Source organism: Coenobita brevimanus, chromosome 45, assembly GCF_032717465.1.
Source record: "Coenobita brevimanus isolate Jiangsu-jjx chromosome 45, ASM3271746v2, whole genome shotgun sequence".
In the NCBI taxonomy this organism is placed as follows: Eukaryota; Metazoa; Arthropoda; class Malacostraca; order Decapoda; family Coenobitidae; genus Coenobita; species Coenobita brevimanus.
Window position 1 is genome coordinate 28,725,262 of NC_136998.1, and position 15,022 is coordinate 28,740,283.

The 15,022-nt window shown below is 45.1% G+C and overlaps 1 protein-coding gene across 1 annotated transcript in view; it reads left to right on the forward strand.

Moving 5' to 3' along the window:
• The first annotated feature begins 229 nt into the window (after positions 1-229).
• Positions 230-15,022, forward strand: part of LOC145398300 (protein SSUH2 homolog) — a 46,158-nt gene continuing 31,365 nt past the window's right edge. The window contains exons 1-2 of the mRNA XM_080271188.1: positions 230-707; positions 3,068-3,270. Coding sequence (XP_080127314.1) covers positions 230-707; positions 3,068-3,270 — 681 coding nt within the window. The remainder of the gene's footprint in view (positions 708-3,067; positions 3,271-15,022) is intronic.

Sequence of the window (15,022 nt, forward strand, 5' to 3'; positions counted from 1 at the left end):
AGGGCGGCATGTGGTGCTCCAGCTGCCCCGCCCCGCAGCCCACCCGGCCGCCGCGGTCGCCGCCGCGGTGACTCGTGCGACCCGGACATGAACTGAACTGTGTGCCGTCGGAGGACGTGAGGGTGTGAGGGCCCCCGGCACGGGCCCCAGGGACACCCCCCGGCCGCCCCCAGGGGCCCCGGACCTGCTCGCCCACGCCGGCTGGGCGGCTCAGGGGCGGGGGGCGGCCATGAACGGGCGGGTGGTGCACCAGGAAGAAGTGGTGCGTGTGCACGTGGCCGCCACCACCACCACCACGGCGACTAGTAGCAGCGCCAACAGCGCCCCGCCTCCGCCGCGCCGTGCAGTGCTTGTGGACCCGCGCGGCGGCCGCATCACAGGACCGCTCACGGCCGAGGCGGGCGGAGAGTTTACCTTCGAGCTGATAGAGAATTATCCAAGTCTTGGTCTCTCTGCGGTTGAGGACGGGTCAGGCACCATTATCAACTGGAGGGGAGCTCGTGGCCCTACGAGGGTACATCGCTACACACGTCGAGACAAGGACTTCATTGACTCCGAGCCTAATCCCTCCCCCCGCACGAGACCCACCGTCCTCGACCCCTACTTGCCCACTTTTCAGCACCTGCTCTGCGACCTGGACCTGGTGGCTTCCTCTCTTCACCTCAAGAATTACCCCGTGTGTGAGAATGACCTCTACGACGTCAACAGTGAGTCACCGCGGCCGCCACCAGGCATGTCCACTCGGTGTAGACGATTTCAGAGCAGCGAGCGCCCGGCCCTCCCAGCCGACACGCAGGGTCGGTCGGCAGGGCGGGAGGCGCTCGCATGTTGCTGCTGCATCTAATGACTCTCGGCATGCAATTACATAATCATAACTGCAGCGTTAGGTTAGGCCATGTCAGTTTTAATTAGGTCAAATGAGGCTAGGTGATACCAGGGTAAAGTAACTACATCCGGAATCAGTCATGAGATCAATAAGCTCTGAAATCGCATACATGCAAAGTTGACGTAAAAACCAAATTAGTAGCCTATACCCATTAGCAATTACCCAGCCAGTAGGCCTAGGTGTCACACAAGCTTAGCTGCAGACCCTCTTTGATCATTGCCCCACAGTAGTTATATGTACAGGTATTGCAAGTGAGAGTACCTAGTGTGTGTCAGTGTTATGCAGTGTGAAGCGAGTGTGAAAGTATTTTGTGTTATTTCCTGTGTTAAGAATACTATAGTTTATATATTAACTTTTATACCTTTTGCAGTACGCTACTAGCTTCTAGTCACATCTTTCTCACTTTCTGCATACATCATGTAAGTTTCTCATAATAAATTATATTTGTGTCCCTCCTACCAAACACACATACCCGTCTCGGTATATCTCAGTATATCCCCCTCGGCATCAGTGGAGACCAGTAGTGCCACTTTATTACAATCGATATACAGGTTATCTCCCCTCCTCCTTACTGACTGAAAAATTAAGCTTCATGTGAGCATAGTTGATTCTCTCTCTAGTTCACATTTTTTTGACGATTAAAAGTTCTTGCTAACATTGTTCTTGGTGTTTTGGTGCAACTTCATTGGTGAGTAAGTTTTAGGTACCAGTTAGTTCTGTTGACAGCTTGCTAAAGAATAAAGAAAAATAATGACAAAAAATTCACAATAACATGACTAGTTAATCATATCCAAGCTGGGCGGTGAAGAACAAAGCTAAAGTCTCACCTGTCATAAAGTGGCGCTACCGTAGTCTCCACCTTTATCCACCTTTCTCTCTCTCTCTCTCTCTCTCTCTAATAATAATAATGTTTTAATGTTGCCCACGTCCGTTTGTTTCGCACTTATTTCACCCATCCCTCTCTTCACGTACCATTCCCTCCAGCGTTTCCCTTTTCCATACAAAACATCGTCATTTGTTCCATCCCTTCTGGCACACCTTAATTTAGGACATACAGATCAATTTCCCGTATGTAGAGTGTATCATCTCCTCTCCAAACCCTCACAGTGTCCTCCCGTATTCCATAATGAAACCTGCGTAAAATTTCCATCACACGGCCGAATACTTAAAGCCTGAATCGTGAAGGGTAAGGAAAGCTTTTAATTTCTGACAGACGTCTGTGAAATTCCTATGAGCATTGGGTGTAATTAGCCTGCATCCCAAGTGACGCTCTGGAGGTAGCAGAGACACTGAGAGGCCATGACAACACGCTGTACTACCCTTTCACGATTTCAGTTTTAAGAATACGGCAGTTATTACCTTTATTTCAGTATTCTTCTCCAGTTCACAAAATTTCCTTAATATTCAGCACGAACATACTGATCCTCCTTCCCTATTCCAATGACGGGACGTGTCTTAATACTGTTACCAGCACACTGTATCATTTTACTAAGGAAAGAAACTTCGAACTGGAAGGGTTAGACATAGCTTTCATTTTACCATTAAGTAATGGAGTGCTTTCTTATGGTCAGTATAATCGTCTGGCAAATGCAAGAGTAAAGTAGAAAGGGCGTCCTCAGGCTTAATTCTTTTTTAGCCTGACGACGTCATCTTACATTATTTCTTGTATCTATTAGGTGATATTATTCCATTCTGGAGAGATAGTTCGAACTTTAAACGGTTATATTTAGCCTCTACTAACCCTTCACTAAGTGACGTTCCTTCCATGGTGAATGAAAATTTAATGGTAGTGAATATATATTACAGTTGTGGCCCTAGACTCGTTTACAAGTGAATCCGGTGGACTGCAGGCCGAAGACGCCCTTCTTCTGCAGTCTGTAATATATCACACATACTATTCAGGGGATTGGGTAGGAACTGAGGAACGTTCGTAAACTATAACCGGCGGAGCTGTCCTGGTATGCAGTATTGGTGCTAGAGACGATTATAATACAAAATGATCATGGCAGTGAACTGGTAAAAGTTCTGGCACACCCTTTCTTCCCAATATTTCATCAGCACACTTCCCCTGACCTCTGCATTTTCCGCACCCATATACCATAGCCTAGCCTAACCCTCTCAAACCATACCTAACCAGAGCCAACCCAACCTGTGCTAACCTTACCACTCTTTACCCTACAGTGTCGGTGCCGCCGCCCGATGGAGGGGTGGAAGAGGATCGCGGTCGGACGGAGACGCGCGGACCGCTGCCACCCGGACCGCAAATCACGGTCCACCAGGCTCGTGCGGCGCTCCTGGCTCACGTCGCTGACCGCTGTTGCTGGGGCTCCGGGGCCGCCAAGAAGATGACCATAGCTAAAATCAACTATGACTCTGCCTTCCACGTGAGTACCAGACACAGATACAGTTTTCTTGATGTGTTTCTACTGTCAGGACCGACTATCTGTTTATCAGTTATCTATCGTGGCGTACAGATCAACCCATGTCATTAACTGATAAACTGCTGTGGTGTGTGGCTGATAAAAAGATGTACACATTATAGAGCTGAGATTATCGGCGACTCTGCCTTCCACGTGAGTATTGCGCACAAAAAAAAAAAAAAACTCGATATGTCTTGATTTCGAAGTATTGTGAACTGTGCAAATGGAAACATTTATACCCTCCCCCCCCCACCAAACAACATTCTTGTATGCGAGTGTTATTCCTCGACGCGCCCATGTTGTGGCCTTGCCTGACGGGTCCGTTTCCCTGTAGCACATCTCTTTTATCTCTGTGCCATGTTTCTGATCCACGTTACTAACCAGGGCAACGTGTTATGTGGGGTCCCCAAAAGTTATATGTTCGTTCGTTTCGTTTATTTTATAAAGGCTCCAACATGCTTGCATGCGCCGACCTTGATCACCTAATGGCGGCTGTCGATACTGCTCGATCTCTGGCAGCCTCCTTATTCAGTCCCATATCCCTTTACCAGCTGCTTTCCTGTTTCTTTTCTCTCCCCTCCATGCCTTTTCCTCCTACTCTCACTCTTCCTGCCCCACCCCATCCTTTCCCTGCCATGGCCTTTCTCCCACCCTGTCCCGTTCTTACCTTACCCCACCTGTCTCCCACCCGTCCCATCCTTCTCTTACTCACACCTTTCATCCGCCCCTCCCCATCTCTCTTTCCGCGACCTATTATCCCTGTACTCCCACCTCTACCCTCTTCTTTCTCATCGTTTCTTAAACTACAGTCCTCGCCTGCCTCTTCCTGTCCTTTCCCTACTCCCGGCCCGTCTCCCACCCTACCCCATCCTTCTCCTCTCTTCTTTGTCCCTCTTGTCCCGCCCCTACCTTCCCTCTCCCCGCTACTTCCATCACATCTTCCTTCCACCACTACATCCTTCCTTCTGACTCCATATTTCCAGTGTCGTACTTTACTGTGCCCCTTCTTTCCTTTATATTCCCTTCTTTCCTTATTCCACCCTGTCTCTCCCATCCCAAACTTTGCCACTATCCCCCCCTCCATTCTTCCCCCTGACACTATCGCTGCCTACCCTAAATACGAGTATACAGTCCCCATCCCACCCTATCCTATCCATTTTGCCTCCACCTTGCCGTACTTCATGCTTTTTCTTCATCCCCAGCATGACCCTGGCCAATCCGCAGAACCACCTACCCCGCCCCTATCCAGCCACACCCTGTCTCACCACTCCCTTACTCCACTTTACTCCACCCCTCACTCCATCTGACCTCAATTCCTTCCTCGCTCTACTTCATCCCTTCGCTCTGTCTTCAACCCGCTCCCATCCAGCCCTTACTCTGCTCTCACTCGTGGTCATGTCCTACTCTCACTCTGCTAGTAACATTCTTCACTTTGCTTCTATGATGCTTCACTCCACTTCTATTACGGCTCAGATCGGCCCTGCCTTGCGTCACCCTGCCCCTACTTTGCCCTCCCCACCCTCACCCCGTCTCTACCATGCCTCTCTCCGCCACTACCATGCCTACCTCATCCCGCCTCTGCAATACCTTACTTCAACCTCACCACAACTCTGCCATATCTCACCCCACCCCTGCATGCCTCATCCCACCCCTACCATGCCTCATTCCGTCCCCACTATGCTTCACCGCGCCCTTCCATGCCTTACCCCATCCCTACCGTGCTTTACCACGCCTCACCCCGCCCCACCGTGACTGTGGAAGGTGCCTGCCTCTTCAGCACGTAGCCAGATCCTCCATATTAAGTCAGTGTCCGCCACTCACACTGCCACACCCCCACACCTCCGTATTGTCACACACACACACACACACACACACACACACACACACACACACACACACACACACACACACACACACACACACACACACACACACACACACACACACACACACACACACACACACACACACACACACACACACACACACACACACACACACACACACACACACACACACACACACACACACACACACACACACACACACACACACACACACACACACACACACACACACACACACACACACACACACACACACACACACACACACACACACACACACACACACACACACACACACACACACACACACACACACACACACACACACACACACACACACACACACACACACACACACACACACACACACACACACACACACACACACACACACACACACACACACACACACACACACACACACACACACACACACACACACACACACACACACACACACACACACACACACACACACACACACACACACACACACACACACACACACACACACACACACACACACACACACACACACACACACACACACACACACACACACACACACACACACACACACACACACACACACACACACACACACACACACACACACACACACACACACACACACACACCTTTCTTTTTCCATCTCTTTTCTCTCTCCTCACCTCTTCAATGTCCGACCCTTTATTCCCATCGGTTCACTTCCCTTCTTTCACATTACCATTATTGCGTCACCTCCAACTTTCCATTTAGCTTCTATCTCTTTATCTCTGCTATATCCCTCCTCTTAGATCACCACATATTTTTTTCTGCCTTCACTGATGACATTAGATAGATAGATAAATAAATAGGTAAATAAAATCCTCCATCTCCAACTTTACTTTTGTACCTCCAGTTTTGCTTCGCGATACAACTCACCACAGAGTTTGTCTGCCATCATTCCTGTCGTGTTCCACCACGTAGTTGTCTGCTCTGACACCTGCCTTATTCCAAGCTATTTTACCACTTCATTCCTGCCATCTTTCAACGCTGCTGTCTCATCACTTAACTTGCTATCTCCACTTCTTTTCCTTTATTCAATTCGCTTAAATCTTTTTCCTTCCTTCTGCTCCCCCCCTGTTCGCGCCACTTCCCTAATGCCTTACCATGTACCTCTTCGGCCTTCACTTTTATGCTTTTATACTTACCTTAAACGATGTTTAATTTTTCACCTTACTCTCTTCTCCCTCTTCTTTCTCCCATTTCGCTCCACTTCCTCCACTTCCCAACGCTTCACCTAGCTTCTCTACCATCACCTCTCTGTCTTTTTTTTTTCCTCTCTCTCTCTCCAACCACCTCCAATTCTCCACTTTACACTCTTCCCTTCCTCATGCGCTCCCCTATTCGCTCCATTTCCTCTTCTTCCCAATTCTTCCTACTGAAACTTAAAATTTCCAGCTGCTCACTTCTTTCGTGGCCTTACTCTTTGTCGGGCGTGCGGTGCTTGGCCAGTCTTTTATGCAGGTTCCTCCCGCAACGCCTTATTAACGCCGCTTTGTTCCACGCACCACATTGCCTCCCCTACCTTCTTCCTTTGTTAGAGGCTTCACCACTATTCACGTCTTTTATATATCCTCTTGGCTGCCACAAGATTATTTTTTTTTTTACTTATTTTTAGAAGTCTGGTATTTGAAGGGAATAGAAACAGACTTAGCGAACCCTTTTTCTGTAACAGACGTATCCTCTTTGCTCTTGGTCCTTTACAACAAATCACGTTTTTTATATATAAACTTGCCTGCCGCCAGACATTTTTTTTTTCTGGCTTATTTTGGGGCATTAATATTCTAAGGGATAAAAAACAAAATCCATTAACTCTTCTGCTACGAGAAATTTCACTCTTTGTTGGATAAAATCGTTCGCCAGTAGCATGGATGAAATATATAATAACGTTTTGGCATTGAAGGGGTTAAATTTGTTGAGGTAATTAACACCTTTCTTATGATATCGTCTATTTTCTGTTTCCGAATTTCTCACTTCCCACTTTCACTCACCAGAATACTGCCTGGCCTACCTTCTTCCTTTATTAAATTTTTGGGCGTAAAATAGTGAGTAGTGTTACATACTGCCGTGTCGTATCGTCGTTTAATAATCTCTTTATCATTTAATTACTAACCATAGGACAAGTGAAGCCAGTCCTTATCAGTGTATGGTCCAACGTGCATTGTAAAAACCGTGAGCATTCCTTCGTTATTTTTTCCTGCAGTCATACATAAGTTGATTGCCACACAGAGAAGAGGGATTTTTTTTCTTTCTCGTTTGATTTCCTTCGGATACCTTCGACTTCGAATTTAGGGCACGATTATTTTCACAGATACTGGTAGGCATAGTTCATGACATGATCGTTTATCGCATCTAGAAAATTAGATACATGTCGAAGTTACAACTCTAAGCACGTAATCCATTCAGCTCCAGCCTATCATCATCATCATCATCATCATCATCGTCATATCTTTATCATCATATCATCATCATTATCATATCATCATCGTCATCATGATCTCTTAATAACAACGAAACCATTGATAAACAGGTCCCGCAGGGCAGTAAGTGGCGAACAGAAAATAAAACGCTGAATCTCACGTGTGGTAAAAACATAAAAGAAGGAGCTAAGGAAGATGTCAGGCTGATATATTACGGTTCTTTCACTTTAATTTGACCGAGATTTTCGTCCTTCTGCAGGTTATTTTCCCGTAGTTCGATGGCAGGATAAGACATTGCTACGGCTTTTCATCCTTTCCTTAGCACTTTTTCGTGACTAGCACCATATTTTAGTACTAATCTACTATTGACTCAGCATTCAAGATGGAGAGAGATTTAGGCCATGTTAAGGTGAAAAGAGTATAGTAGTGGCAAAGGAGGAGGAACTAAGACGTCAGGTTAATACATTAGTCCTCCACGCCTCCTTCACCCACAGCAGGTACGGCTCTGTATGGTGCGCCAGACTATGTAATTAATGGTCGGAGCTCCCGGCATAAAATTCAAATTGCTGAGTCCGGAATTTCAGGAATGATGGGGGAAGATGGGGCTCCGGGTCGGGAGCTGAAGATAGTTCTGGCGGAGGAACGTCAAGGGGGAGAATTTATGAAACGGAGGCCTGTTTTTTCTCACCTTTTTTTCCCCTCCACGATATTTTCAAGTCAAGTTTCTGGAGACTTAACTGGCGAGAAATTGAACCATCAACCTCCCACAAATCATGTAAGGAGATGAAGGTATTTTTCTAGCTATACATTAATGGATTCACGTCATCACATGGTAAAAATTGGCAACTGTTGCTAATTAGAAACTTATTTTGTTGCACGGTTTGCCTCCAAGTCCACTATGTATTATTTTCCCTCATGAAATCACAGCTGCTCACATAATTAACGCTTTAGGGGACTACGACACCCACATAAGGTTACATACTTTCTCTTGTCACTAACTTGTGAAACGTTTAAAAAGTAGAGTCCCACGTAGGTGTCAGGTACAACATTCCTTAGGTGTTATACGGTTTCTATTTCTTATGTATATTTATTATTACTTTGCAATAGTAGTATTAATATTAGTATTAGTATTAGTATTTGTTAGTTATTTTATTTTGTTAGTTATTTTATTTTGTGTTTAAGCGTAGGCATCCATCAGTGACGAGATGGCAGTGAGGCGGGATGAATAAAAAAAGACAAATAGGGAAGCATGAGGCGTCGCATATGGTCTAGTTACGGCTGGCAGGAACCGTGTCGTGTGGTGAGGCTGAAAATTGGTAGGCAACTTGGGGCCCTAGGGATTCACAGACATATTTACGATCGATTTCATGTCTTAACTTTGATTTGCTATTGCAAGAAAACTGAAGACTACGAAGATTCTCTAGTCTCTTGTCGTTGTCTTTCTTTATATAATTATATACATACCGTATACATACTGTATATATTCATTGTGTGTGTGTGTGTGTGTGTGTGTGTGTGTGTGTGTGTGTGTGTGTGTGTGTGTGTGTGTGTGTGTGTGTGTGTGTTTGTGTGTGACATGATAAAATTCCTCTCGTAACATTTTTTTTTTTTTTTTTTTTTTTTTTTTGGGGGGGTGGAATAGGTGGGTGGGATTCTGGGCCTCATCCCGCATTGTGTTCTAAGGATAAACAGACAGACATATCGTGTTCTTCCAACCCCACCCGAGTCATGCTTCCCCATCCACTGTTATGCTCTACCATGTTTTACATTCGTAGATTGTTCATAGGGGGCCTTGTAGCACCTCTCCCTCAGTGATTTATTTTGAATATCATACCTCGGTATTCTCTTGTGTGCTTTTGATGCAGACTACGTCCATATTAATGCGACATAAAGAAGATGTAAGAGAGCGGTAAGATGTAATACCCCAAATAAATCGCTAAGAAAGAAATGCTACGATGCCTTCTCTGCTGGCCAAAGAAAGAGTATCTGTTACTCTACTTTGCAGTACACTGTCCCTCGGTAGAACACAATCGTCCGGCGTTTGCAGACATTAATATTGGAATTGTTGCAATCAAAAGAGGGTTAATGAAATCAACATTAACTCTCTCAGTCACACTTACTCACTCACGGCTGAATAAAATAGTGTGACGTTAGCTGGAATCACCAGCTAACGTCACACTACCTATTCCATTCATTTAATGCAGGAATGACCAGTCGTTCCTCCCTGACCTGCAGTATATGAGCACTAAACCCCAACCACTCCTCGGATACAAACCCTTGTGATCACTGAGCGGTCCAGTGGCGTCGCACACCGCTTGATGAGCAGGTGAGATTACCTGCTGCACCAAGGCTCCCCCTTCGGCCAGTGTGAGAATAATAGACGGGTTCCTCCCGCGCCAAGCTGTCCCCTCAATAACTAATGAGGCGATGTGGGGAGGCGACGCATCCCTTCCTGGACCCCACAGTTTTTCAGTGAGGAAACACCCGAGTCCATCACCTATAAGTGTACGCTGGCTATCTATCTACAGTATTTGTCTATCTATCTAACTGTCTGTCTATCTGTCTGTCTACCTGTCTGTCTGTTTATTTGTTTATCTGTCTGTCTAGCTGTCAGTCTGTTTACATCAGATCTTTGGTTATTGCTGTCTGTCTATCTATCTATCTGTATGTATCTGTCAACCTGTCTATCAGTCTATCTCTGTCTATTTACCAGCCACTCTATCTGCCTGTAACTAGACGCCTTAATCCCGAAGGGGGTGACCACAAACCAGTCGCTTCCGTGTCTCTGCCCTCCGCCATCAGATTACTCCTCCTCTGACTCACACCACCCTCATCAATCTGCCTCTCCACTCCACCCCTCGACGAGATTGACAGCCCACTTCGTTCATGCTTTAGTGAGAACACTACGGCGTAATGATAAATAATTTAGACCAAATTACAGTATTAACAAGTCTCCGTAACAATTAATGATTATCACAGGTAGTTATGTTTGTCGTATTTTGTCTCTTTAATATCCACTCCGATTGGGAAGGGCTTGGTAGCTGTGTGAGTAAAAACAAGTATATTCAAGGAATCATATTTTTGAGAGAGAGAGAGAGAGAGAGAGAGAGAGAGAGAGAGCGAGCGAGAGAGAGAGAGAGAGAGAGAGAGAGAGAGAGAGAGAGAGAGAGAACGCAGTAAATTAGTATAACCGGGGGCATGAAAAAGTATATTACACTCAGAAAATTGTTTATGACACTTTTTTCAACAAAGCAGAGCGCTGCAAAAAGGATTAGAGCGTTTCACTTTGCAAGATGGCACAAACTTAGCTGCAACATCGGCTGACATTAGTGAGCTGCGGCCTACACTGCGTTTTATGAAAGGACAGCAGAAAAATGTCTCACTTAAACATTTTGTGAGAGTGGAGCAGAAAAATGTAATACTTAAGCATTTTGTGAGGGGGGAGCAGAAAAAATCCCGTTAGACATTTTGCGTGAGGGAAACAGAAAAATGTCTCACTTTAGCACAATGGAAGAGAACCAGAAAAATGCCTCGCCTAAATATTTGGCAAGATGGAAACAGATTTATGTCCCGCCTTAGTATTTTGTGAGAGGGGGGGCAGAAAAATATCTCATTTAAGCATTTTACAAAATGGAACCAGAAAAAATGTCTGGCCAAGCATTTTGTGAGAGGAGAAAGGAAAAATGTCCCGCCTAAGCATTTTACAGTAAAAGCTTAGATAAAGGTATACAGTTATTGAGAGAGCATTGTTTAATTTGTCTGGAGTTGTCTAAACAACTGGTTGGCCGCCTCACTCCTGTCACATACTGTATCTTTAATTTCACATTTTCTACCCTCAGACAATTTTGTTCAGGTCAGGAGAGATCTTTTGCACTGGCGAGATTATACATGTCCATCATTTATCCCTTTAGTAAAAAAAAAAGGTTGAGAATTACGATTTAAGCATATTTCAGTTCCAGTTCATTCTGATGATTTTTTTTTTTTTTAATATACTGCACAGTGCACACATTTAACGCATAATGACTATTCACCACACATGCATGGCAGTTCCCGAAAGTTGTTGGATTCTACAGTTACCGTTTCAGTTTATTATCTCCATTTCATTATGGCTTACTGTGTATCATTTTGAACTGACGTGTGGCCAAGATAATGATGAACCAAACAAAAGAACTCAGGAGAGGAGAACTACGAGCGAGGGGAGGAAAAAGTAACAAGAGAGTCGATGCTGGTATGGTTTTGTATTGTACATTAGGGTGTGACATTAAGAGTGGCCCCCTACCCTCAGCCCCTCGTCAGCCCGGCAACACTCATACCAGCACATTATCCAGGCAGCCAGTGAGCCGCCCCACCCCGTAGCCTTCTCACTCCTCCTCCCCCCAGTAGCCTGCTCAACTCATCCCATAGCCCTGCCCAGCACCACCGCACATCGGCAAGTATAATTTAGTACCTTTCTTTCCCATCCCTTCCCGTATCTTCACTCCCCACCTCAGCTACCCCGGCCGCAAATTTCCTGAATTGTAATCAGTTTGGGTACTTTTTCTCGTCCGGGAAGACCTAGGGTAGGTTGGGTTAGGTTAGATTAGACAAGGGTCATAGAATTAAGTTAGGCGTAGTTTAGTTGGTTAGATTATTGGGCTGTGTAAAGAACAAAGTGCATTATGCTTAAATGGGTTATGGTAGGAATATATGTTCCTCACCCCGCCCCGTCCCACCCCGCCCCAGCCCCACTCCCACCCTTACATATGCTGGTCAATAGCACGCCATTTCATTAAAACTGCGGCCGGAATTAAGCCATAAATCAAGGGAACTAAACAAAGCCTGAGGGAGGGAGTTGTGGTAATGGCTAACGACTGTCCACGTGGGATTAATGGCACCCAGAGTAGAGCATTACCGCTAGAGGAAGTAGATGAAGTAATATAGCCAAAAAAATGCATATGCTTCCACTACTGTCTGCTCTATGCGCTGTTAGACATAGTAAATTAAAGAAGAGGACACATATACTCTAGTACTGTTTGCTCTTTATGCAGTCAGACGAAGAAATGTAGCTAGAACGATGCGTATATGTTTCTGCCATCTACTATATATGCTACGAAACTAGGCGAAAAAAGTGAGTATGGTTTGCTCCTTTGGGATATATGTGCTGTTGAACGAAGAAATTCAGCAAAGAAAATGGATATTCCTCACTACGATGAGCTATTTCCGTCCAAGATGGTATAATGTTAAATCTTACGGTAGCCATATTTGATAAAAGAGCCTTATTCCCATTAGTTTATATATTGTGACACTTCATCCTAAGCGCTAATTTTGCCTACCGAAACACCACCTTAATATTATTTTGAATGTTCCTAATGCAAACAGTTCGATTATTAAGAGCATGCTCGTATCTACAACATAGCCCTCCCCCCCCCAAAAAAAAAAAAAAAAAAAGTGTAATATGGATAATCAGTCGCTGAGTAATAAATTTTACGAAGTCGTGTCTGCCAACGAGAATACGAAGAAAAGTGTCGTAAGTATGTACTTTCACGATAAAAAACTCGCCGACACTTATCTGCTGGCTCTGGTAATGGAAGGTATATCATGAATTATTTTTGTGTGATAGTATGAAGCACACGACAAAAAGCATGAGATGAAGAGATGAAGAGCAGGGATACTGTCTGACAATTGGAAGATGACTGAAAAGTTTGGCAAGCAGGACACCATGCTGCGAGGGGCTTGTGGGAGAACCTTTGCTGGCGATAGTACTGTACATACGAATATAACGAGACACAAGCCATGACGACACGCCGGGGTAACCAATTATCTCTGATGTGTTGCTGGGGTAGGTCGTACCTCACAGCGGTCCGCCACCAATTACACTCCAGTACTAATGGGTCAGCGGCACAAATAATGATGTCGCTCAGGAACTAGTCACATAGCATCGAGTACCGTTAGGATGAGTACTGTTTCCCCTTCACATACTAATTATGTTAATATTGGCACTTCTAGGCAGACTTTTTCATACAAAAATGTACACAGTCATATTAACAATTCTTGGTAGTTTTTTCCATGGTAGAAGATAGCAGTCTAGTTTATACGCCTGGAGACCGATACGGAAAAGCATTGACATCATCATCTCGGGAACAAATTAGCCATTGATGTCATTCGGGAAGCAGACACATAACATCGAGTATTGTTGCTATGCTGAGTAATATTTTCCCCTGGCACACGAATGCTGTCAGTAATTTTGGCACATCATTCGAATTAAGCATAGTCTGTGTGCCAAAATTGCGACATCATACCCAGGAACAAGCACTCGTCTCTAAGTTCTTGTGGAATGGAGAGAACATATAATGGCATCACTTATACCTGTAATTCATTCACTTTTATCAGATGTAGATTTTTGTCCTGTAGCTTAATTCCCATAGCTTAGTGACAGAGTGAACCTGTATTACGATTCTGCAAACTTTTCATGACACTCCTTCGTGACTAACACAGTATTCTAGTGTTAATCTCTTTTGATGACTCCACATTCAAGACGGAGAGATGCCAGATTTCCACCTAGTTAGGGTGAGCAGAGTATAGCTGGAGATCATCGTAGTTCATGTAGTGCTTACTCCTACTTCTTCGCTCCATCTGCTCCACTGCCAATACTCCACGTGGCATACTCCACCAGTGTGCCTTACAACACACGTCATCACTACTGCAATAATCAAACAAGCCACAGTCACCACCTGCACCTCATTCTATCTCCAGTGTCACTCCATTCGCTCCTATTATCCCATTTCTATAAATAAATAAACAAATACCGGTAAATAGTGGAAGTAAAATCTAACAACATCCATAAATTACGAGCAAAGCATCGTGACAGGAGACAGGAACCGGAAGTGACGTGAACAGATCTCTAATTAAATATTGGAGAGCACGAAGCCTAAAGTGCACAGCTCCACAGACGAATTTCTATCAGAGGCGCTGCTGTCTGATGCTAGGCGAGCAAAGGGAAGCAGAGTCGTTAGGTGCGTTTGAGCTTGACCCTGATCCGTACTGAGGCGGCAATGGAGGCTTCTTGACACCTGTTCCTTTGCGATTTATGCTGCATATTACACCCCATTATCCCTTTGCAGCGTTAGATCCTGAGCTGGGTGGAACAGGAGCCTTTGTTAGTACCTTTTCCTTGGCGACTTACCTGTATATAGACACCTATGTAGACATTTTTGAGTATTGTAGTGTTTGGTGGGGTCGGTTAGGTATTACAACTTAGAGGTCGTCTTTTTTGTAGCAGATTATATTCTTACCACCGTCGGTCGATTTGTACCGAATTGGAGAGACTTCTGGTTGTGAAAGGGGTGATGAAGGCTGTAATTAACTCCTGACCTTCTTTGTGTGTGTGTGTGTGTGTGTGTGTGTGTGTGTGAGAGAGAGAGAGAG